General features: G+C 40.5%; 1 protein-coding gene across 5 annotated transcripts in view; it reads right to left on the bottom strand.

The window, feature by feature from the left end:
* The window catches only part of CDK14 (cyclin dependent kinase 14), a 621,136-nt gene that overhangs the window by 432,686 nt on the left and 162,411 nt on the right, over positions 1–26,039 (bottom strand). For all 5 annotated transcript variants that reach the window (XM_066353824.1, XM_066353828.1, XM_066353826.1 and 2 more), the window contains one exon: positions 1,591–1,670. In XM_066353824.1, the coding sequence (XP_066209921.1) occupies positions 1,591–1,670 (80 nt within the window). The remainder of the gene's footprint in view (positions 1–1,590; positions 1,671–26,039) is intronic.

Here is a 26,039-nt window from a genome sequence, read left to right as displayed (position 1 = left end):
AAATACACAATGCATATCAGGTATTTACATTCCGAATCATAAATGTAGCAAAATTACAGTTATGAAGTAGCCACCAAAATTATTTTTTGGTTTGGGGTCACCGCAACATGAGGAACTGTATTGCGGGGTCACAGCATTAGAAAGGTTGAGAACCACTATATTACTGGATTCGGGCTGGCTTTAGCTCAGCAGTTCTTTCCAGTCAAGTTCACTTGCTATATTACTGGATTCAAGAAATGTCAGGTAATGGATATAGGAGAATGGAAACAAAATCAAGGTCTTAGCTAAAGACAGGCATGTGTAGGTAATCAGCTTAGAGTTGCTATTTAAACGCATGAAATAACAAATTCACATTGAAAAAAGTACTGATTAGAGAAAAGAAGGCCCCTTCCTTGTCCTAAAAACTCCTATTTAGAATAGGAGCCGGAACAAGAGAAAGAAAAAAAAAAAGCTACCTACTCGGGAAATCTCGTGTCACAGAGGAGAATGTTTCAACCATATATGATCAGCTAAAAGGTTTGGTAAATTAAGAAAGAGAGATGTCAACTTGATTTTGCAATAAGAAGGTCACTGATTAACTCTGTAAGAACATTTTCAGCTAAATAGGAATTAGGAAAAGCAAATGGAAGTGGAATGAAAAAGAGAGTGAAGGCGAAAACAAAGAAGACTTTTAAAAATAGCGTAAATAATAAAAACAGCTGTAAAAAAACAATTCAGACTAGGAATGCACTATATTTAGTTCATCAATGCCTTAAAAATACTACTGCAGAAAATCACTGATATTTACAGCCCATTGTAGATCAGCAGAACAGGGCACTGTGCTTTATTCCGTGCAAAAATAAACCGAAGTTCTGTGTCAGACTATTTGTACTTTTACCACCGTATTGTAGTAGAGGTAAAGCTATTAATACTAAAGGTTCGGAAACTGAACTTAAAAGTTCTCACTAGTAAAAGAAGATACTTTATTATCTTGGAATAGAGAAACTATGTAGAAACTAATAAAGGAAAAGATAGAACAATTGTATTTAATAAAAAATTTTAAAAATAATATGTAACAAAATAACTGCATTGTAAAAATAATTTTTTTATAAAAATGTCAGAAGAAACTACAACATAAATGATGCTAATATGTAACAAGTATCCATAAGTCAGTAAGAAAAATAATAGAAAAATACAGTAAAGGATAAAACAAAGAAATCAAGAAAGAATACAAATGAGTAAGAAGACAGTATGGTCCCCCTTTTTAAGGACTTCCCTTGAAAGTCATAAATATAGAGTAATGCTAGAGTAATATGTACGTAGGAACTCTGAAAACAAAATCAGATATAAAATTCTTCAGTTAGTGATCATCTCTCATCAATACCCAGCAGTTTGTTTTTCCCACACCCGACTGTGCAGGAGGAGGATCTTATTTTATTTAACTTGACCTGATATGACTACAGCAGGTACTGATCTTTACATTTCAGTTTACACATTCCAATACGAGACATAATCATACCATTTAGAGACTTGGCATGTTCAGAGGTGCATAATATTTAAACAATGACGGGCACCAAAACAAAAGCAAAAATAACAAGAAAGTATGCCCACCTTCCCTGATAGCTGTAAAAGGTGTCCCTTCTTCTTCTTGCAGCCTGATCACCTTCAGGGCCACCAGCTTCCCATTTACCCTGGAAAAAAAGAAAGGAAAAATGAGAAGCAAATCCATGAAAATCTGTTCCTGTTACGGGTCTAATTGTCTTCCTTGCAATTTATATTTTTGCACTGAAAATGTCAGTGACTCAATTATGCCGCCACATGATTAATTTCAGTAAGGCTGGGAATTCTATATCATCATCATAAATATTCACACTTCAAATGCATTTTAAATAGTCGCACTTGCATAGCCCAAAATTTAACTGAAGTTTTCTGTGATTCACTCTATGTTCCTTCCAGAATAAACCAATGCTTAACAAAACCACCACGCTCTGTCAATTATTCTCAGATTAATTAAAAATCAAATAGCTCTCTTTGTTTCTCCAAAAACTCTTTTGTTTCTTTTGCTGAAATGTCTTCATCTTCAGTCCTAAACTGAAGTTATTCAACCCTCAAAAACAGACAATTGACAACCAGCCTTCCTTCTTCCCTCTTTTTTTCTCTTCCCTTCTCACCCTCATTCCCTGCATCCCTCTTCCCTTCTAAGTCACCCATTTCTCCCTTTTCACAATTTTTTTCTTACTAGAACTTCCTAAATTATATTTGGTCTGATTGTGTTTTATAATACCATGTATCATCAAAATAAATTTATTAATATTTTACTATTACAAGGTTAACACAAGACTTATCGAAAGCAGATGGTTCTTCCTGATGCATTCTATATGTTCTTCCTGATGTATATCAGCTCTAATTAAAAGTAATAATGCAACAGGCAGGTAACTCTGTATCCATGTTAACAAAGGCATGACTAGCTATATTAGTCTTCTAGATGAATGCTTACTTTCTGCCTTTACTGGATCTAGCAACATATTTTGTTCATTAAAATAGGTAAACATGCACATATTAAAATTTTTGTAAAAGATACAAGAAGGCTTTTAATAAAAAATAAATCACTGTCACACCCTCACTCAGCCACCCAGCTCCCATCCTCTGCGGTCACTACAAGCCATTGTTCATATATACTTACACACACACACACACAACATGAGGTGGACAAAAGCAGGTAACAGTTGTTTAGATGGGAAATAACACAATAATTACTAAGTAATGGTACAAGAATAAACTCTGTTTCGCATAGTCACAGCTGTAAACCTATACATATATATATATATATATAAACCTATACATAAGCCCAGCCCGAATACATATACAGACACATAAACACACGCAAACATATACACAGTACATGCATACACAAGTGGTAGTCATGCCATACAGAGTACGCTGCATATAGTTTTTATCAGTTAATATATTTTGGTGCCTTCCTCTTAAATTCTTAGAAAACTGTGTTTTGCTTTTGAAAGACTACAAGGTATTCCTTTGTATGATTAAATTAAATTTAATCCCAGTCCTTTATTGCTAGGCATTTGGCATGTTCCCAGTTTTTTACTACTAAAACAATGATGCAATAAATATTCCTGGGTATTTAACTTCATATATGTAAAAATATGTCTGTAAGATAAATTCCTTAAAATGAAATTGCAAGATCAAAATGTACGTGCATCACTAAAGTCTGATTCTGATAAATATTGGGAAATTATACTGCATAGAGTCTGTACCTTACACTTCCTCTAGCAAATGATAAGAACCCTGTATCCCTTCACCTATACTGTTATCCACCATTAAATCTGCCAATCTGATGAATTAAAAAAGATCTTTAATTGCAACAAAATGAAACGAAAGATCTTTCATTTCATTGCAACGTTCAATTTGCAACGAAAGATCTTTCGAGTTTATGGAACTAGCAAAAGAGAAATGAGTCTGAAATAAGGAATTTGAATATCTTTTTTAAGAACTAAATCCATTTGGTCTGTTTTTGCTCAAGAAACTGCTGCTGACATGAAAACTGAAAAAGGCCAAGGAATGTATCACAGGCCAACCATGCTACTGGCATTCTTCATTAAACTGATTGTTGAACATATATTAGTCACAGTAATCGAACAAGGGCATCTGATTATAAGGCTCCCCAATGTGCCATCTACGTTGTGTTTGTGTTTCCTTGTGTTTCAGCTGGAAGGTCAGACCAGCTGCTTTCCTGGCCTGCAAATCCCTCCGAGCACAGCACTGAATATTCTCATCTGGAGTGTGCCTAGGTATCCAGGCTCAGGCAGGACATAAATGCGCACATGGGGTTCAACTGCAGGCTGTAACTTGTGCTCTTCGCTTTGTCCGTTACGACAGAGGGAGACCTTTGACGGGCCTGTGGCTGGGACGCAGTCGGTGCTGACCTCTGCCCAGATTTTTCAAAGCTGGGATGAACTCATCATCAGTCCCAAGGAGGCAGGAACTGATTCCAAGGTTTGGAATTTCCCCCTCATTTACTGATATTTTCCCCTCACCCATAAAAGAAAAGCACACACAACCTTCTTCCCACAAAGCTCTCTCATCTCCCTAGAGATCGTTAACTTATGTGTACCATAAAATGAATCCTGGGATACAGGAAATTCATGGTTTTGAAGGTTATAGTCTTAAAACACACTCTCAGACCATGAAGCCATGATTGTCCATTTGTAATACACTAAAAGGAGATGAACTTTTTTATTTATTTATTTATTTTTCCTGAAGCTGGAAACGGGGAGGCAGTCAGACAGACTCCCGCATGCGCCCGACTGGGATCCACCCGGCACGCCCATCAGGGGGCGACGCTCTGCCCCTCCGGGGCGTCGCTCTGTCGCTACCAGAGCCACTCTAGCGCCTGGGGCAGAGGCCAAGGAGCCATCCCCAGCGCCCGGGGCCATCTTTGCTCCAATGGAGCCTTAGCTGCGGGAGGGGAAGAGAGACAGAGAGGAGGGGGGGGGTGGAGAAGCAGATGGGCGCTTCTCCTGTGTGCCCTGGCTGGGAATCGAACCTGGGACTCCTGCACGCCAGGCTGACGCTCTACCACTGAGCCAACCGGCCAGGGCCAAGGAGATGAACTTTTAATTGAGCCAAAACTCACTTTTTAAATGAAACTAGAAATGGGACAATTTAATCTCATAGACTAAAGTACATTATTCTCATTGTGAAAAACATTTTTGAACATACCATGATAACTGCATAAAAGAAGATCGAGGATTCTGATTCTGAAGCATGATTCTCCATGAATTAAATCTCTAGGTATTAATTTCTTATAGTTATGTTAATCACAACTAAAGACATTGAGATTATGTGTTGCATCATATGAAATGAAACATTTTCTTAAGATTTATACTAGCCTGACCAGGCGGTGGCACAGTGGATAGAGTGTTGGACTGGGATGCAGAGGACCCAGGTTTGAGACCCCAAGGTCACCAGCTTGAGCGCAGGCTCATCTGGTTTGAGCAGAAGCTCACCAGCTTGGACCCAAGGTCGCTGGCTCAAGCTACTCGGTCTGCTGAAGGCCCACAGTCAAGGCACATATGAGAAAGCAATCAATGAACAACTAAGGTGTTGCAACGAAAAACTGATGATTGATGCTTCTCATCTCTCTCTGTTCCTGTCTGTCTGTTCCTATCTACCCCTCTCTCTGACTCTCTTTGTCTCTGTAAAAAAAAAAAAAAAAAAAAAAAAAAAGATATATACTAGACTATTAACTTCAGGAGCAAAAGAATTTTTTCTGTTTTGTTAACTGTTATAGGCCCAGGGTCTAAAATTGCCTGGCTCTCAAAATATTTTATTCAATGAATATTAATAATGTTAATTAATAGCTGATATTTCCTTCCTTTTATCAGCAAGATAACTCAAGAATAAAATATAAAAATGAGTGCTCAACATCACTAATCAGCAGGGAAGTACAACTCAAAACCATATGGGATATCACTTCACACCTGTGAGAATGGCTGTCACCGAGAAGATGGGACAATGGGCTCTGGAGAGGACAGGGCAAAAAAGGAACCTCAGTACATCACTAATGCGCATGTACACTGGTCCAACCACTACGGACAGCAATATGGAAGTTCCTCAAAAATTAAAAATAGATGATCTTAATAATTTCTAGCATGGGATATAGACTCCAATGAAATGAAAGGATTTCAATGAGACAGCTGTAGTCTCATGTTTACTGGAGCACTATTCACAATAGCCAAGATATAGAAACAACCTAAGTGCCCATCAACGAATGAATGGATAAAAAAGAAGTGGTACACATACACAATGAAATACTATTCGGCCATGAGAAAGATATCCTCCCATCTGTGAAAACATGGAAGGACCTTGAATGTATTTTGCTAATTGAGATAAGTCAGATAGAGGAACACAGTACTGTATAATATCACTTATATATGAAATCGAAAAATGTTAAACCTATAAAGAAAAGAGAGTAAAATGATGGTGACCAGGGAACTGGGATGATGACAGATAGGAGTGATGGTTTTTAAAGATACAAACTTGTACTGAGTAATAAACACGCCATAGAAATCTATTGGACGGTATAATGAATATAGACAATAACATTGTCCTGTAATTATATTATATAATGCATAATATGATAAGTATCACTGCATCGGAAATCATATTGCAATAAATAAATGTATCAATGCAACATATTGTACACCCTAAACTTATGCAATGTTACAGGACAAATTTATTTAATTAAAAAATTATTTCTTTCAAAAAGTTCAGAAATCTTAATTTTTATTTTCTGAAGTTGGAAACGGGGAGGCAGTCAGACAGACTCCCGCATGCCCACCAGGGGGCGATGCTCTGCCGCAATCAGAGCCATTCTAGCGCCTGAGGCAGAGGCCATGGAGCCATCCTCAGCACCCGGGCAAACTTTGCTCTAATGGAGCCTTGGCTGCGGGAGGGGAAGAGAGAGACAGAGAGGAAGGAGAGGGGGAGGGGTGGAGAAGCAGATGGGCACTTCTCCTGTGTGCCCTGGCCGGAAATCGAACCCGGGACTCCCGCACGCCAGGCCGACGCTCCACCACTAAACCAACTAGCCAGGGCGAGAAATCTTAAATTTTTATAAATCTTTCACATCTTTCACATTTGTTTAAATATTTATTTTCTTTTTTGAATTAAATGTGCAGTCTCTTTGTTTATAATGTATGCCGATATGGAAAGTTTCCATTTCCTTATAGTTTGAGAACTTTTTTCTTTTTTTGTATTTTTCTGAAGTTAGAAGCAGGGAGGCAATCAAACAGACTCCCGCATGTGCCTGACTGGGATCCACCCAGCATGCCCACCAAGGGGCGATGCTCTGCCCATCTGGGGCATTGCTCCGTTGCAGTTGAAGCAATTCTAGCCGTCCTCAGCACCCAGGCCAACTTTCCTCCAATGGAGCCTTGGCTGTGGGAGGAGAAGAGACAGAGAGGAAGGAGAGGGGGAGGGGTGGAGAAGCAAATGGGCACTTCTCCTGTGTGTCCTGACCTGGAATGAAACCCGGGACTCCCATATGCCAGGCAGACACTCTACTGCTGAGCCAACCAGTCAGGGCCTAGTTTTTGAATTTATAGAATGCTTTGTTAACTAACCTTTTGCAAACTCTCACTATCCTTTAATAATATGCACCCCAATCACTGTTTCTTCCCTTCCCCAATGACTTCATTGGTTTCCCATTAAGAATCATATTGATTTTCAAATTGCTCTTTAACCTAAGAGTCACTGAGACTTTCTCTTTTCTTCATTAGTTTTTCCCTACATGTCTAGACACTCACCAACTACTGAAATCACTCAATTCCAAAATCTAGTAAAAATGTCAAGTCACTGGCTCCACTTTTAGAAAAAATATCTTTGGAAAAAACATTATGCATTTTCTAATGGGCTGAAATAATTGAAATTCTGAGTTACTACTCTAACAAAATGTCAGCTTTTAAAGTTACCAAAAGAAGATAGTTGTTATTCTATGAAAAACAAACTAAACATTGTATCTAATAATTACCTGTGGATTAAGCTATTTATTAAAGATTCAAAACATACACTTCAAACACTGATTTAGGTTCTTTAGAATAATTACAAAACTCTAATTGAATCAATAAATTAAAGCTGTTTACAGGAAAACATTGAAGATTCCTCTTTAACAAGTCTTATTAATAAAATCAAAGGCTAAGCTAATGAACAGAAGGCAATCAAGGCTTGATTGGCAATGGAGACATAAACCAGGTAAATAATATGTTTCAAAATAAATGCTTCAAACTTTGTTACTATTACCACAAAACATTCTACTGGAGATAACTGGGGTTTGTGTCTTGTCGTTCTCAGCTATATAGGGGCCATTTTAATTTCAGAGAGTCCTCTATTCTCTCATTCTTCCAACTGCCGTCCCCAGCTTGGTCTCACGGGGAGGTTCACTTGAGGCCCAAGGACGAGTGACTCACTGTGTCAGTCTGCCTGTCAAACTGGACAAGCCATCAAGTGCAGCATGAGGAAGAGCCGGGGGAATGCCACGCATGCACAGAGACCTGGGGACACTGGGTGTCCCAGCGGAGCCACGCTGAGGTGGATCCAGCTTTCAAAACGGTTCTAACAACCAATGCAAGTCTCTGCCAACTTCAGAACTCTGCCCACAGTTCTGTGTGCCCTAAGTTCATAAGCAATACATCTCTCGCGAGAGGGACGCTTTGAATGCAAACAGCCTTTTCATTTTTTCATGCATTTCTTCATTTGTCCATTCAATATTTTGTAAAACCTGTAAAGGAAAGCTCCTCGGTTAGCTCAGGGTGAATTTTCCAGGTGGAAAAGGTGATGCGTGAAGAGAATTTCGTTATAGGCAAGCAATTCCCAAAGGAAAGTCCAAAGATTTTCTGTTATTAGTTACCTGAAATTAATAGGATAACTTTGTATAATAAAACAAAATTACAAATATTATTCAGGTCACCTTTGACAATGGTATCCATGTGCTAACACGTAGAAGAAATTATATGTAGAGGATATAAAGAAAATTAAATCAATATACCTAGAAGAAATTTAATATACTCTGGGAAATTTAATATAGTCTCCCTCACCCTTCTATTATGATTTTGTCTCAAGAGAAACTGCTAAGGAAAATAATATTGAGTTCAGGCAGATACAATGCTTTTGTTTCAGAAGTGTATTGGTTTAGAAGCAACAGAAGAAAATGTTGGTATTACTAGGGAAGTGATTATGACAAGATGAAGTATACCAAGTATAGTATTTGGGTCAAATTTATAAGTTTTTGGCAAAATCATTAAAATGTTTTAAAAGTTTTACGAATAACACTTCTTTTATTAATCCCTATTAAGAGAAGCATTAAAATGCTACCTATACTGTATTACATATACACTTCAAGAATTAAAAACTTAACTAGGTATTCATGGCCTTGCTATCCCCATCTAAATTCAATTCTTATTCACCTGTAAATAAGAAATCACTTCAGTACTATTTAACCTTTGCTATTCTAAAATACCCTGAGAGTGCTGCTATATATTATACTTCATTCTCAAATAAAAAAATAGAATTTCAAGGTAAATTATCTGTAATTACATCTCATCCTAATCATTATCAAAATACTATAAAAAGAAGTAAAAGACTAATGTTATTTCTATTAAAAATTTTAACAAAACCCAGAGATTAATTAGAGAATAGTCTAATGGCTATTTATTAGGATGTAACCCAACAGTGCAAAAAGTCCAAAGATTTAGCACAATGAGAAAAGGGTATGCTCAATTATTACATATAAAGAAAACGAGAATACTTCTTCATCAATGTCATATAAAATATACAAACTCATAATTCTCTGAAACATAGAGTGACATAGAAACATTCATGGAGAAAACAGAATTATGTACATTTCAACAATTTTAAACCAGCCAACTTTGCACCTTTCCAAAACGAAAATCTGTCAACAAAAAATTTGACAGTCTTATTACTTTGCAAGTAAATAAACCTCAGTGGCCATTCAGGCTTCTTAGCAGACAGAAAGATCCTTTTTGGCTTGATTGTCTATCTTGGTCCTCTCACCGCCTGGAAAATAGTAGCCCTCTCCAAAACCGATGGAACTCAAACTCGCCTAGAATACTTCCCCCCCAATGATGGTACTTCATTACGTTGAGCCAAAATCTGTTCCTGTATTTCTACCCTCTGATTCTAGTTCTGACTTTACATGGACTAAACTAAATGTTCTTCTACCCGACAAACCTTTACGTAATTAAGTCTTGATACTCTGCCCCTCATTCAACCAATATTCATCGAAAGATAATTCTTTGCTTGGAATTAAAAACAAACCACAAAGACATGGTCCCTGCACTTAAACATCTCTCACCAAGGAGAAAGACATAAAGCACGTAACTCCAAAGATGGCAGGTGGTTCTCATTCATCAAAGATGGGACAATTTGAGCATCACTAAAATAATACCTATAATAGAAAGGTATCAATTATGTTTAAGTCCATATGCTTATAATAAGACTTAAAAGAAATCTCATCAGCTATATTTGGAAGGTACTATGAAATCATCTCATTAGATAAAAACTGTTAAATATAGAGACTATATCAAGCATTTATCTTCCTTTCATATATTTTCACACACATTGTACCTCATTATAACCAGGTTATAAACTTGCTGATATGCAAGTTTCTCTTTATAGATGCACTGCATGCAACAAATGAAGAAACAATGATAGAATTTGAATAACACCCTTTTGCTAACCATAATCATTTAATGGATCAGTAACAGTTGCTTAAAAAAAAAAACTATAAGGTATCATGTGCCTCTTGATGGAAGTGCTCCTCCCCCTTCAGAATAAATACAAATTGAATCTGACCAAGTCTATATCTACTTATTTTAAAGAGCTAGGGAAAATCTTAAATAACATTATTAGGCTACATCAGAAAAATCAAAACTGCAGGTAATCCTTCATACTAGAAAAATGACTGTGTTTCTTAAATAAATTTCTTAAAAAATGGGAGGGGACCCATACATGAAAAAAGAGATATCAGCTAATTGCAATGTATTGATCCAACTTTATCTTGACTCCAACAGCATATTTTAACACTGGCTCTATCTGTATTTGATGATATAAAGGAACTGTTAAGTATTTTAAATGTGATAATGGTATAAGGCTTATGTGTTTTAAAATAGAGTTCTTATCATTAAAGAATAAATGTATCATGATACCATGATGTTTGGGGTTTGTTTCAAAATAATTGGGGGAAACAAATACAAATAAAACAAGGTCAGACACGGGCTGTCACTTGCCACTTGTTCGCCATTGGGTGATGGGCTCATGGAGATTTTTAATAATGAGTTCTCTATTAATTTTCCATAATAAGTTTTATAAATTTTTAAAAACACCTAATATGAACTGGGATAAATGCAATTAAGGTAAACTGTAATGTGCTGTATAAAAAAGATAAAGAATCTATTTTTAAGGTGACCAATCGTCCTCCTGTAGGGAGGACAGTCCTTCTTTTGTAAGTTCCATCCTCCCTTGAAAAGTGTCCTCCTACATGTCTTCCTTTTTGATATTGGACGACTAATCTGTAAATGTCTGTATTTGATCCATGCAGAGTCGATCCATTGTGTGTGATGTGACATATTTGTATCTAAATGAGTACTTTTTTCTTACAATTATTATTAAAAATTAATAGGCATGTAAGCATAATTACAATATAAAATATTACAAATGTTTTTATTATAAATTTATCATATTATAGTGTATTGTTGTTACAATGAATAAAATGTTTCTTTTATTTATGATATTGCTTTCTTCCATTTATTTTTGTCCTTTTCATTGTGAAAAAGTTGGTCACCTTAATATTTTGGATTAAACAGAGAAGGATTCTCTGAAAATATGACATTTAAGCTGAAACAAGAACTATGACAGAGTAAGAAAGAACGTCGCAGGCAGAGGAAACACCTGCACAAAAGCCCAGAGGCAGAGAACACCGCGCATGAAACCAGACTGGAAGGAAGGAAGAGCGGCTGGAGCTGGCTGGCAGGGAGTGGGGGGGGGCGTGCCCAGACAGAGGGTAGGAGGGTCTGATCATGGAGGTCCTCAAGGGCCACAGAAAGGATTGCTAAAAAACCACTGGAGGCCCTGGCCAGGTAGTTCAATTGGTTAGAGCATTGTCCCAAAATGTATATCAAGGTTGTTAGTTCAATCTCTGGTCAGTCTGGGCACATACAAGAAGCAACCAATGAAGGCATAAAGTGGAGCAACAGATAGATGTTTCTCTCTCTCTCTCTCTCTCTCTCTCTCGCCACCTCATCACTCTGTAAAATCAATAAAAAATAAATAAAACCATGGAGGATCTTAAGAGAAATGCTGATGTGACTGAATTATGCCTGGACCTCACTCAGTGGTGTGAGGGGTGGGCGAAGGCACACAGCAGCGGGGAGGGTTCTGTGCCGTGGGCCTGGGGCGAGGGGTGGCCACAGAGAACCGCCCGGCACCGGGAGGGCACCGGGAGGGCAACCGGAGGGGGAAAGGGCCACTCTGAAGGCAGGACCAACATGCTGTCAGAATAGGGAAAGGCGTAAAGGACGGCTCCAAATGTCCTGACCTCAGCATCTGGGCGGAAGGAGGTACCAGTTACTACTTAATATCGGAGAGCTGAGAAAAACTAAAGAGGAGGAGATTCAGACCCAGGGCACCAAGAGTCCTGTTTGGGAGGAGCTCCGTCTGGGAACACTGAGGGGAGACGTAAAGGTGTTTGTGGCTCTGGACCTCAGCACAAAATCTAGGCCAGGTGTAAAAACTGGAGTCACTTGGCAGGCTCAGGGGAAGTTAAAACCTCAAAAGAGAGGCAGTTTGGCCCTGGCCGGTTGGCTCAGTGGTAGAGCGTCGGCCTGGAGTGCAGGGGTCCCAGATTCGATTCCCGGCCAGGGCACACAGGAGAAGCGCCCATCTGCTTCTCCACCCCTCCCCCTCTCCTTCCTCTCTGTCTCTCTCTTCCCCTCCCGCAGCAGAGGCTCCATTGGAGCAAGGATGGCCCAGGCGCTGGGGATGGCTCCTTGGCCTCTGCCCCAGGCGCTAGAGTGGCTCTGGTCGTGACAGAGCGACGCCCCGGAGGGGCAGAGCATTGCCCCCTGGTGGGCAGAGCGTCGCCCCTGGTGGGCGTGCTGGGTGGATCCCGGTCGGGCACATGTGGGAGTCTGTCTGACTGTCTCTCCCCGTTTCCAGCTTCAGAAAAATACAAAAAAAAAAAAAAGAGAGAGAGAGAGAGAGAGGCAGTTTTCTGTTAAAGCAAGATAAAGAAAACACACCGAAAGACATGGAAGATATGTAATTTGCTGATCAGAGAATAATGTTCCAGATCCAGAAGACAAGGAAAGAATCGAAGGAGGGGAAAGAGACAGCACAGGAGGTGTGGAGAGAAACGGGGTGAGGTCTGGGAGCATCTGCCCAGGCAGTGATCCCTCAGGCAGTGGACCTCGGGGAGCAGGGAGGTGAGGCTGCGGGGAGAGCCCCTGCTGCCAGTCTCTCCGCAGGAGTCGGGCTGCTGGCTGGGCTGCTACTCAGGCCCCTGCCCCTGTGTGCCGCAGCCCAGCCACGGGAGGGTGGGCCACCTTGGCAGCTGGGCAGAGACTAAGGTCCAGGTTCCCAGCCCTGGCTGCATGTGGGGATCAACTGGGGAGCTCTCAGACACTCCATTATACCAACGAACTATAAAATACCCAAGTATTATATGATCTCACTTATATATGGAGTCTAAAAAACAATAAATGGCAAGCGCAATAGAAGCAAACTCCTGGATACACAGAACAGACTGATGGGTGCCATGTGGGAGGGGGGTGGGGGGCTGGTGAAAAGGTGAAAAGGGATTAACTATGTAACTATGCAGTTACAAAACAGTTACAGGGGTGTACAGTACAGCATAGGGAGCAGAGTGAACAATCTTGTAATAACTATGTATGGTGCCAGGTGAGTACTCTCACTCTGTAGGTTATATGTGTTTAACCACTACGCTGTACAGCTGAAACTAATATAAAATTGAATGTCGACTGTAATTAAAAAAAATTTAATTTAAAAATGGTACGTTTTATTTATTTGTTATGGGAGTAAATTCCTTGCACCTGTATTTTATAAACACCCCAGGTGACTGTAATGTGCAGCTGGGCCGAAGACCTCTGGGTTCGCTTCAGACGCCCACGCCCACGCCTCAGTGCCTCGCTTCCCTCGTCTGCTCTCCCCAACATTGAAGTCTCCCTGTTACTTCTCACAATAGACATTCAAACATTTTCAGCTATTTTAAGTGCCCTCATCGTCTTGGTCGCAAGCTTCCTGATAATGCTCAGCTGATGAATCCCTTTTGAAAAGTGGACAGGGTGCACACACAAAACAGACGCGGTCTGGCAAGCGTGCGTGGGCGGGAGGAGTGCTCTTCTCCAGTCCAGAAACCAAACCTGTACTAATTGACCTCGGCCTGAATTGGAGGGCGATAGCCACGGAATGTAAGCTCATATTAATCCGGCCAGCCATTGAAACCCCTGAGTTTTCTTCATGGGCCCTGCAACCACGCCATCTCTAACTTGTCCTATACCTAATCATCTATTTTCCACCCCCAATAATACACTTTTTAAAGATGACTCAGGAGTTTTACTTATCCCTAATAAAATTGCAACTTGTCAGCAACCAACTGCTCAGACCTGTGGTATTGTCTCAATGCCACCCTGTTCATGACAGGCCCTGGCCACGCCTCCTTCTATGTGTGCCCATTGGGGGGACAGGATGAAAACACTAACAGGGTGAGGTCCAGGGCAGGTGCTCTTTGACACCACACACCTGACTCCCACCCCACTCTCCTTTTGGGAGATCTGTCTCCTCTCTCTCTTTCCCCACCCTCCTTCTCGTTTCACTTTCAAACACCCTGCTCCAGTCCTCCATACCCACGCTCTCGGCCAGGCTCCGCCCCCTGCCCCAGACCCAGCACTGACTTCCTACCTGACCCTGGACCGTGCTGCAAAATGTGCACCTGACACAACTTCTGGCACACAGGGGGGCGCAGTGAGAAATGAATGGGCCAACCACTTACCATATAGAAGGGGTGCTAGAAACCCCACTGCTGTTCACTAGAGTTAACCAGCTTGATTTAAATCCACCACCTGCAACAGTGTATCACCCAACTGCTACCTCTCCTCTATCATTCAAGACATAACCATTAACCTACACTTGATCAACAAGCAGATATGCAATATCTACTGTGTTCTGCTAATGATATACAGTTAACAATCTGACCATGAAAAGGAATTAAGGTTATTCAGGTGTGACATCATTTTTTATGAACTCCTAGGTCATTAATTTGCTTTCAAACTATTCAGAAATCAGAACAATAATCTGTCCTAAAACTTCCCATTGCAGGAGGGGGAGTAGGAAGGGCCTGCGGAGGGAGGGCTGCACCATCTCCCTGGTTCGGGGTCACGGAACCCCCCTTCTGCATTTGGACATCGCAAGGCTGCTAATGCCCTCCCAATTCTTCATAGTTCCTCAAAGGCTGACAGTGATGCGACAACCGCAACTCCCAATTTCTTTAAAATTCTGTGAAACAGTCATCTCAGGTCTTAAATCAGAACTATTTAGAGTTCTTACATTCCATAGCTCACGATGTATCTAGAAGTTAAAATAGATCATAGCATTGTTAAACTTCCTCAGACATCGGATAACTGAATTCGCTCCTATATGTTCTGTACTTTGGTACCGGAAGCTACTTCTCCTTGGTAGCAATGATGTAATCAAAACAGAAGGTAAATAACTGCATGTGTTCTCTATCACCTTTCTACCGGAGTAGCATCTTTTGTGTGTAAACTTCAAACCTGAGATTTCCAATGCTACCCCTCCTTCCCTCACTGAGCTAAACTGGACTGCAGTTATCTGGGCTAATGGTCGTCGGGTTTTGAAAGACTTTTATCATCCATTGGGACAAAGTGACCTTCTAAAGTCGTAGGCGATGAACTGGACACTGCCTGGTATCCTTCTGGAATACCTCCAGATGCAAGGAATCATTCTGGGTAGAGCAAACAGTCCCATGTGCACAGCCCTTAAGGAAACTACTCACCAAAGAAGAAATAAGACAGAATCCAACAACTAACGTGCATGAATAACAAAGGCATGTTTATTTTAAGCAGTTAGGCAAAGTTTTCAAAGACAAAGGATGCGAACATAAGAAGAGACCTGAAAGCCTAGAGAAGAGGCCAGGACAGCCACCAGTAAAGGTGGCTGGTTACACAGGCTCCGCAATGAGAGAAGGGCCTTGTTTGTTTGATGGGATGACAGGGTTTCAAAAACTAAATGTAATGAAATGTAGGCTATTATAAGGATTTTTTCACAGATTGGTGAGATTTGAGACTTACTGTGCTAATTAGTTCTAGAAGTTTTTATCCAAAACATACAACAGTTTATATCTTTATATATATAACAACTTAAATACACAAGCACTCATATGCACTGAAAACAAAGAATGAAGGCATGGTGGAAAGATAAAAAAAAAAAGAGGCTAGGATTATTTTTGGGTTTTGTTTTTCCCTAGTCCCACTTTCAAGCACACTCAACTGGAGAAACATATTACTGAGGTCTTAGCAGAGGCTCATGTTACATTTTAGAGAAATCAGATTTTCTCCTTCTGATGTCAAGTTGCCACTTCAGATAGATTTTTATCCTCAGTAGCTCCTCTCCACAGAATATGCTTCACAAAGGCAGAACAGGAGCGTACGTACTTCTGAACGGTATTAACACTTTTCCCTATCTTACATCTCCTCTTACAGATGGTCCCCAACTTAACAATGGTTCAACTTACAGTTTTTTGACTTTCTGATAATGCAAAAGTAAGACACATTCAGTAGAAATCATAGTTCAAATTTTGAATTTTGAACTTTTCCCAGGCTATCGATATGTGCTACAATGCTCTCTCTTGCGATGCTGGGCTGGAGCAGCGAGATGATTTTGCCCAACTAACTATATGCTAATGTAAGTGTTCTGAGCATGCAGAGAGTAGGCAAGGCTGAGCTATGATGTTTCATAGGTTAGGTGTATTAACTGCATTTTCAACTAACAATATTTTCTACTTCTGATGAATTTACTGCGATGTAATCCCTCATAAATTGAGAAGTATCTATATTTTCTGCCAAATTCTTACAAACCATATCTAAAAATAAAAATAAAATTCACTTGTTCATAATTCTCTTTTTAAAAAGCCTAACTAGCCTGACCTGTGGTGGTGCAGTGGATAAAGCGTTGACCTGGAAATGCTGAGGTCGCCAGTTCGAAACCCTGGGCTTGTCTGGTCAAGGCACATATGGGAGTTGATGCTTCCAGCTCCTCCCCCCTTCTCTCTCTCTCTGTCTCTCTCTCCTCTCTCTCCCTCTCTGTCTCTCTCCTCTATAAAAATTAATAAATAAAAAAATTAAAATTAAAAAAAAAATTAAAAAGCCTAACTACAGCATCATGATCTGAGTGAGTCAACACATGATCTGGGATTAAAGAAAAGACAATAAAGTCTGATGTTCCAACCATATAGCATTTCAAGCTTCCCACTTCAAACATATGTTTAAACATGATGTTCCCAAACTCTGTTACTTCAGTTAACAGTCATAAATGTTCCCCTTTCCCTAGTAGAGGCATACATATTCAGCATCAGAAGAGAGAAGTCAAGTCTTATTTCCACAAAGAAGGGGTCTCCAAGAAGTTAGATGGCATGCACTGTAGAGGTCCTGAATAGGAATTTAAAATAGGGACAAGGTTCAGTACCCTAAAGTAAAGGCCATGGTGACTTTACTGAGAAAAGTACTTAATGCAGTACTGTGCTGAACACAGCACAATAGGGATAGAATTAGCAATTCTGATTAATTAATAGGTGGGGACATGTGAGCTACTCCCTTGCCCTTTAATCAGCTCTAAAAAAGATCTCCTTCCTGACTTCCTCATTCTTGTCCCAGCTTCTATTTTGTGGGAATCAATAAATACCCATAAGAACTGGGGGTCAGGGCCACCCCATGAAAGCTGTACAGGGACTGTGAGGCAGTGTCCCCTAGGTCCCTCGGTGCCTGCCATGTGGTCTCTGAGTAGTCATTGTTTCCGCAATGCACCAGAAGGTACATCACTGATTCACCACAAGGCTTCGAGCAGTCTCCAAATACTCACTGCCAAGTACTGTTAACCAGAGACTTTGCATTTTCCATTCAAACACTGTCATACAAAGTTAAATGAAGTTTGGAACAGCAGGACAAAACAGTTAAAGCAGCCCTGGAAGCTGCTGAATCAGGGGTATTCGGAGTTCAGACTCCTCTCAACCCAATTCGAATAAAGACACACATGCATACACACGTGCATACACGCTCACACACTCACACACCAAGTTAATATTAATCATCAGGGTAGAAAACTAATATTTTCTTTTTGGGCTTTGGCTGAAAAGGCCCAAGGAGAACCAACAAATAAAATTATTATAAAAGCATGTAGCTTGGTTAAAGGTCTGCGAGACATTTCAAGTCAAAAGTATTATGAAAGCCTGACCAGGCGGTGGCACATTGTAAAGAGTGTCAGACTGAGGACCCAGGTTCAAAACCTCAAGGTTGTGGGCTTGAGCGTGGGCTCATCCGGCTTGAGTGCAGGCTCACCAGCTTGAGTATGGGGTCACTGGCTTGAGCGTGGGATCACAAACATATCCCCATGGTCGCTGGCTTGTGCCCCAGGTCGCTGGCTTGAGCAAGGGGTCACTCGCTCAGTTGTAGCCCCCCCTCCCAAAGCACATATGAGAAAGCAATCAATAAACAACTAAGGAGCTGCAACGAAGAACTGATGCTTCTCATCTCTCTCCCTTCTTGTCTGTTTGTTCCTATCTGTCCCTCTCTCTCTCTGTCTCTGTCACAAAAAAAGTATTATGAGTTTTATTTTCTCCAATTAAAATGTATTATTCATAATTACAGAAAATATGTCATTGTTAAATACCTTTAAAATGAAATTAGAATAGGGCCTTGGCCAGGGAGCTCAGCTGGTTAAAGTATCATCCTGATACACCAAGGTTGCGGGTTTGATCCCCAGTCAGGGCACACACAAGAATCAACCAATGAATGCATGACTAAGTGGAGCAATAAATCAATGTTTCTCTCTCTGTGTGTCTCTCTCTTCCTCTCTCTCTAAAATCAATAAATAAATAAAAGTTAAAAAAACAATATAAAGAAAGACCAAACTTACCTAATTTGATTTGTCTTTTATGACAAAAAGGGATTGGAGAACCTCTATGACATCATGAACTACCTAAATCTAAAACATTGTTCTAAAAATAAAAGTAATGCTAAAATGGACTGCTTTATAGGCAAGAAAAGTGTCAAAGTAAAAAATGATTCAATTAAGTATTAAGTTGAAAACAATCTACCTATACCTATTGAAGATCAGGTTTTATATTAATAAGCTCTTTAGTATTATGAAAATGATAGAAAATATAAAGAAAGGTCTTTATAAAAATTATATATAATTGGTAAAATAAGATTGATGCCAGTATTACTACTTCTAGAACCTAGCAACAGAGGCAGAGTACGAATCAGTTAGCCTAGCCTGACTTGGAATGAAATGTTTTATACACAGCCAAAAACTTAAAAGTCAAGATAGTTGCCTTTAACTCAAAAACTTGTGCTGAATACCCTTACTGTTAAAGTACCTATAACTAAGAAATCACAAAAATCAGCTTTCCTGACTGTCTTTCCTTTGTGTATATCAATCTTTTCAGTCATTAACAGAAAGCATTCTGATTGAATGCATTTAAGTTCCAAATAATATTAGAGGAGTGAAGCCCCTGACCTCAGGGCCAACATTTAGATATTTGTTCTGTTTTTACCTAAAATGAGAAACAAATGCAACTGTCATCTCTACTTTCCAGCTGAAGCAGATGGAAAATCATCAGTAGTCACCCAGGTGAGGAATTCTTCCCAAACTGCACCGTACATACAAATCCCAGTCCAGAAAATAAATGAGACTTTAGGTAGTGCAATATGTTACCTTATAATGAGTATTTTTAAATGAGTGACACATCTGTAAATTGGGTAAAATGAATATAAATATCTATATCTATGTCAAATAATTGTAAATAATATACTTAGTCACTTAATAACTGTCTATCATTTTTCTTTTTTCTAAGATTTTGCTATATTCTATGCTTACTAAAAAAATTGAATGAATCTAGATAAAAATTCCTATAAAGATGGACACTATAGCCTGACCAGATGGTGGCACAGTGGATAGAGTGTTGGCCTGGGATGCTGAAGACCCAGGTTTGAAGACCTGAGGTAGCCAGCTTAAGCGCGGGGTCAATGGCTTGAGCGCAGGGTCGCTGGCTTGAGCAAGGGGGCACTTGCTCTGCTGAAGCCCCTCCCCCATCAAGGCACATATGTGAAAGCAATCAATGAACAACTAAGCTGCCTCATCTCTCTCCCTTCCTGTCTATCTGTCCCTGTCTGTCTGTCTGTCTCTCTCTTTCTCGATTAAAAAAAAAAGATGGACACTATAAAACTAATAATCCTATATCCATGGTAGATAAATGGCTTTGTCTAATTGTAACACACAGGATTACTTTTCCTTTTTTTCTTTTCTTTTTGAGTACACAAATTTTTAAAGAAAATTCATTCCTTATAAAAGAAAAGACATTCTTTATTTTCATATTTTTACCACAATCTTAAAAGTCCATACACATGTTGGGCAAACCAATGTGTTTCAAGTGTGAAACAACTGTGTTTAGTTTTGCTCGCTGGTATTGGAGCAGCACCAGTGCGTAGTCTATGGAAGGCTGCCGCTTGCCCCCAGGGTGGCAGATTATTCACTGCTGACTGACTGCCTTCCTGGCGAGGGGCAATTGTTTGCTGTTGTTTGCTGGAGAAGGGGTATTTTCACTGGGCCTTTTTTGCTTATGGGGGCCAGTGAGTCCGGGTGAGTCCAGAGAGAGAGAGGGAGTGGTCTTCCCTGCCTGTTTGCTCGTCCCCCCTTACGAGACTGTAATAAATGAAATGACCCACCATTTTCTAGCTCCACAGCTCTTTCACCATCTGCCTGAATCCCATGGGAACCTGAACCTGCATGGCCACAATGGCGGTGATGGCCACCGGCCATACACCATGAAAGAATCAAGTGAAATTCAGAAAATGAATTTCAAAAGGTGAGAAAACAGGATTAACCAGGTGTCAGAGAAGCATGCTGTAATTATACTACAGAACACTCATTTTGAGAGACTAAGGAGAGAGTATGGCTGAATTATACAGGATATTTTAAAAGGGGGAAGGGATTTACTGATCTCTGATAAATGGAATGGCTCCAGTTCTAACATATCATAAGAAAATGACAGATGAGGCCCTGGTCAGTTAGCTCAGTCAGCTATGAGTGTTGTCCAAAACAATAAGGTTGTGGGTTCAATCCCCGGTCAGGGTACACACCAGATAATGCACGACTGAGTGTAAAAGCAAATGAATATTTCCCTTCCATCTCTCTTCCTCCCTCTGTCTCTCTAACAGAAATCAATAAAAATTAAACCCAGCTCAGTTGGTTGGAGCATCATCCCAGAGTGCAGAGGTTGCCATTTCAATCCTCAGTCAGGGCACACACAGGAGTAGCTCAATGTTCCTGTCCCTCTCGTTCCCTACCTCAGGAAGGAAGGAAGGAAGGAAGGAAGGAAGGAAGGAAGGAAGGAAGGAAGGAAGGAAGGAAGGAAGGAAGGAAGGAAGGAAGGAAGGGAGGGAGGGAGGGAGGGAGGGAGGGAGGGAGGGAGGGAGGGAGGGAGGGAGGGAGGGAGGGAGGGAGGGAGGGAGGGGACAAAACAGAGGAGAGGTTGAGAAACCCAAGTTTTACCTTTCACACATATATGTATGGGTATATGTATGTTCGTGCATTATATAAATATTGTTAACAGAAGAGAAAGTATTTCAAAAGTAGAGAGGAGACTATATATAACTGCCCAGGTTTTTAGTGGCTCCTAACACTGTCCATATGTAGAGATCTCGCCACGATAGCTTGAACAATTGTATTTTTGATGAAGCATCAACCATGTAACCCTTTTTATTAGATAAAATAAGATTAAATATGCTTGTTCTCTCCAGGTCTTACTAATTAAACAAGTCCTTTTTCTAATAGGTCCATCAGTGGTAATTTAGCTCAGGTCACATCAACAATCACAGAAATGATTTATAATTTAATTATATGCCATCTAAAAGTTTATGTGAATAAATGGATACAAACAATATAAATGTACATGTGTAAATACTAATACATAAGGAAGTGGCTTAAAATAAAAACAAAGACTATGAAAATTTGGCCAGACTTCCAAATGGCATAACAGATAAAGACAATCATTTTTTCCTCTTTATTTAATTCTGAATGCTTAACTACATTAGTGGTGGGAACACACTTCAGATGGGGGCTCAGGGTGCTGAGTTTCTGATTTACTCAAAAACCTATCTGAAGCAATTTAAACCTTTTAAGGTTCTGTTCTTGCTATATTAGATAGTGGTTCCTCCGATATTTATGAGGAGAATAAAAGGGTTGTAAAGGTGCTGGCAGGCCAGGGGTTATGCTTACCATGTGAGTTGAATAAAAAGGAAGTAAGAGAAATGGATGTCATCCAGTCTGTGGATGACAGTGACCTTGGGTTGAGGTTCACAAGGAGAAGGCTGTGATGGAATGGAAAACCTTGTCCAAAATAAAAGTATTCACTGAAGAGTAAGGGGAACAGTGAGTTTCTGTTCACTGCAGGCACCTGCTATACAGAAAGCCACAGATCACTTGGGTGGAATAGGGGTGGAGACAGCTATGATGCCACTGTGCAGTAGCATAGAGCAGCAGAGAATATGAATGAAAAATAACTAAAGAGAAATTATTTATAATGCTGTCATTATAATGCTGGGAGTCATGGGTGAAACTGGCTATGTACCCCAGAGTCAATCGTTAACCCAAGGGTAAAGGAAGAATAAATTTAATAAAGCAGATTTCAAAATTTTTCTAAAAAACAACAAATAAAAGGATATAAAAATTATAACAGCTTAAATTGGACTTGACTGACTTCAGTTTCTAAATCTGTAAAACGGGGGAGATAAGTCTTATTTCAAAGCTTTTCTAGGGTTGTTATTAGAAACAAATAAAAAAGTAATAGCTGATATTCACTGATCATGTACTATATACAAGACAATGTTCTAATCTAAACACTCCAAATGTGTGCATATGTATTCCTACAGCTGTATGAAATCAATTCTATAATTAGCCCTATTTTTATGGGTGAAAAGATTTTTTTTTTTCCCTTTTCTTTTTCCGAAGCTGCAAACGGGAGAGACAGTCAGACAGACTCCCGCACGCACCCGACCGGGATCCACCCGGCACGCCCACCAGGGGCGGCGCTCTGCCCACCAGGGGCCGATGCTCTGCCCCTCTGGGGCGTTGCTCTGCCGCGACCAGAGCCACTCCAGCGCCTGGGGCAGAGGCCAAGGAGCCATCCCCAGCGCCCGGGCCATCCCCGCTCCAATGGAGCCCTGGCTGCGGGAGGGGAAGAGAGAGACAGAGAGGAAGGAGGGGCGGGGGTGGAGAAGCAAATGGGCGCCTCTCCTATGTGCCCTGGCCGGGAATCGAACCTGAGTCCCCCACACGCCAGGCCGACGTTCCACCGCTGAGCCAACTGGCCAGGGCCAAAGTTTAACCCAATGTTCAATAAATATAAGCTTTATTTCATAATCCTAAATTGTAAAGAGAAATAAAAGATTCACAAAAATAGATACTGTTATTAAGAAATGACACTAGTATGCCCTGGCCAGATAGCTCAGTTGGTGAGCATCTTCCCAAATCATAGAGGTTGCCAGTTTGATCCCTGGTCAGGGTGCATACAGGAACAGACAGATGTTCCTGTCTCTCTCCTGCTCTCTTGCTCTCTCTCCTGCTCTCTTGCTCTCTCTCTCTCTCTCTCTCTTAAATCAATAAAACAAACATTTTTTAAAAAGTGCCTTGGCTGATTGGTTCAGTGGTAGAGCATCAGCCCAGTGTGTGGATGTCCCGAGTTTAATTCCTGGCCAGGGAACACAGGAGAAGCCCCCATCTGCTTCTCCACCCCTCCCCTTCTCCCTTCTCTCTATCTCTCTCTTCCCCTTCCACAGCCAAGGCTCCAAAGGAGCTAGTTGGACTGGATGCTGAGGATGGCACCATGGCCTCATCTCAGGCACTAAAATGGCTCTGGTTGCAGTGGAGCAACAGCCCCAGATGGGCAGAGCATCACCCCCTGGTGGCTTGCCAGGTGGATCCCGGTCGGGCGCATGTGGAAGTCTGTCTCTCTGCCTCCCCACTTCTCACTTAAGAAAAATACAAAAAAAAAAAGAAATTAAAAATTTTTTTTTAAGTTTTAAAGAAATCACAGTTAGTATCAAAGGAGTAAAACGGGCCAAGAAAAGAAATCAATGTTCTGCACAGAGCTCAATGAGGAATCTGAACTTTTAAATACAAATAAAAGTAGAAGAAACACTTAAGAAGGATAATATTCTTACAGGTCTAAGTCCTGTATGAGATGAAGCTGGCAACAAAGACAGCTGTTTCAGAACTATATACTATCAGAAGCAGAAAAAGGAGACCACCCATTTACAACATACAGAATAAAGTTCAAGTGACAGAGGAAACAGCTCCTCAGATTTCTTCATCAAAATTCCATACTTCGTTTCCTTAATCACTTTATCTCTCCCTTTTTACTGACTCCTTTGTTATCATCTATTTCATACTCACGTCTTTCCCATTTCGTGTAAAACAAACAAAAAATACTTTCTTTTTGTTCTTTCCTTCCCTGCCTTACTCCTGAAAGTCACAGCTTGCATTTCAGCCTCCATTTCTTTTTACCTCCCTTTCTCTCCCTCTTCAACCTAAAGCAGATAGGTAACTTTCCCCACCAACCCCCAAAAAATACTTAAGAAAAACCTTCCTAGTTGCAAATGTAATGGATTCTTCGGGGACTCACTTGACTCGACTTGTGGACCACGGGGCCTCCTCATCCGCCCTCCCCTGGAACTCTCTCACCTCCCTGGGACCTGCCTGGTTTTCTTGTGATCTTTCTAGCAGTCCCTCTCATCTTCTTCGGTTCTTCCTTTGTGCAACTCTAAATAAATACTTGTGCTCTGTTGTCTCATCTCTTATATTTCATTCAGAGATGAGACATATTCTATTTTAATTTAATAATCATCTATTCTTTACTTTGGGCACAGTCCCAGGCGCCCTCAGCCCTCCAGAGCTCAACCCTGCAACTTTCCCAGGAGCATGAAGCTAAAGTGCCATTCTGTTCCCTATGCCTTCACCTTCTCATTAGGAATTCAGCTTCCTCTGGGATCCCCAGTAGGGCTTCTTTGTAACATTTCTTTGATTTCTCCATATCTCCATTTCCCTCTTCTTTCCCGAGAGGTTTGATCAGAGTCACAACAAAAGCCTTTGGTTCCTTTCTTGTTTCCTCGGGGGCTTTTTAGTCGGTACCTGTGCTGGCTGCTAAGTGCTTCCCAGCTGACTCTCTTGTCTCACCACCAGGCCAATTAAGAACGACTTCTACCTTATTCTCTGTTGAGTTACAACTATTAACCAAAGTGCCTAGTGTTTACAATTTTCCTTCAGCTCAGACAATGCTGGTGGACCTGTAGGACCATTGACCTAAGTCCCTGAAAACAGGCAACAGTTGAAAACACAGCAATCCCAAAGATCATTTTGAACTACAGACAGAATTATCTTTTACATTTTCAAAAAAATCTGTTTATATGGGAAAAGGGATGTCTATTCTTTCCAACCAGCCATTAAGCTTTTTTTAAGCTCAGGTGATTTTCTAGATAGAAGCTATTGAGCATGTATTATCTTTTTCATTTTCAGATTTTACTGCCACAGGTAGGTGTCACTGTTGAGTTCAACGATGAGACAACAGGAATCTGACCTTGAAGTTCCTGGGCAATACTCACCCTCTTGGGAGGGGGCGGGGAACAGATCAAACCCCAGTCCTTTTCTTTTCTGATCCTGGCCTTGTATTCCTCAAAAGTGTCCCCATCAGCAGTGTCCACAACCCAATCTTGTACTTGATTACTCTATGCAATTTGTAGTCCTAGATTTTCAGCAACATGCCATCTCTCCATTAGTATAATTGCTCCTACTGGTACAGCACACCTCTCTTGTACGCCTCAGTGCTAAACAGACTGTGAGTGTTTGACTAGAACTCACTGACGCTATAACCTATTATTAGCTTGGAGCTCTAATAGCGCCTGCCTGCACCCAAGCCCAGTTTACTCATTCATTCATACTTCAAATTTCCAGCATTTCTACTACCTTAAATTACTCTGAGCCTATCCTTATGTTATGAGTAGTAAGGGATCTAGGTCAGTCATTTGAGTTTTAGACTGATCAGCTGCTTTTTCACAAAAAAAAAACCACACCATGAAATCTAGTGTGCATACCTTACTGTCTGAGACCATGTGCTCTACCTCCAGCTCACAAACCAGCAGAGAAACATTTGAAATGAACAA

This window comes from Saccopteryx leptura, chromosome 12, assembly GCF_036850995.1.
Source record: "Saccopteryx leptura isolate mSacLep1 chromosome 12, mSacLep1_pri_phased_curated, whole genome shotgun sequence".
NCBI classification, from domain to species: domain Eukaryota; kingdom Metazoa; phylum Chordata; class Mammalia; order Chiroptera; family Emballonuridae; genus Saccopteryx; species Saccopteryx leptura.
This window is presented reverse-complemented; position numbering and strand designations above follow the sequence as displayed.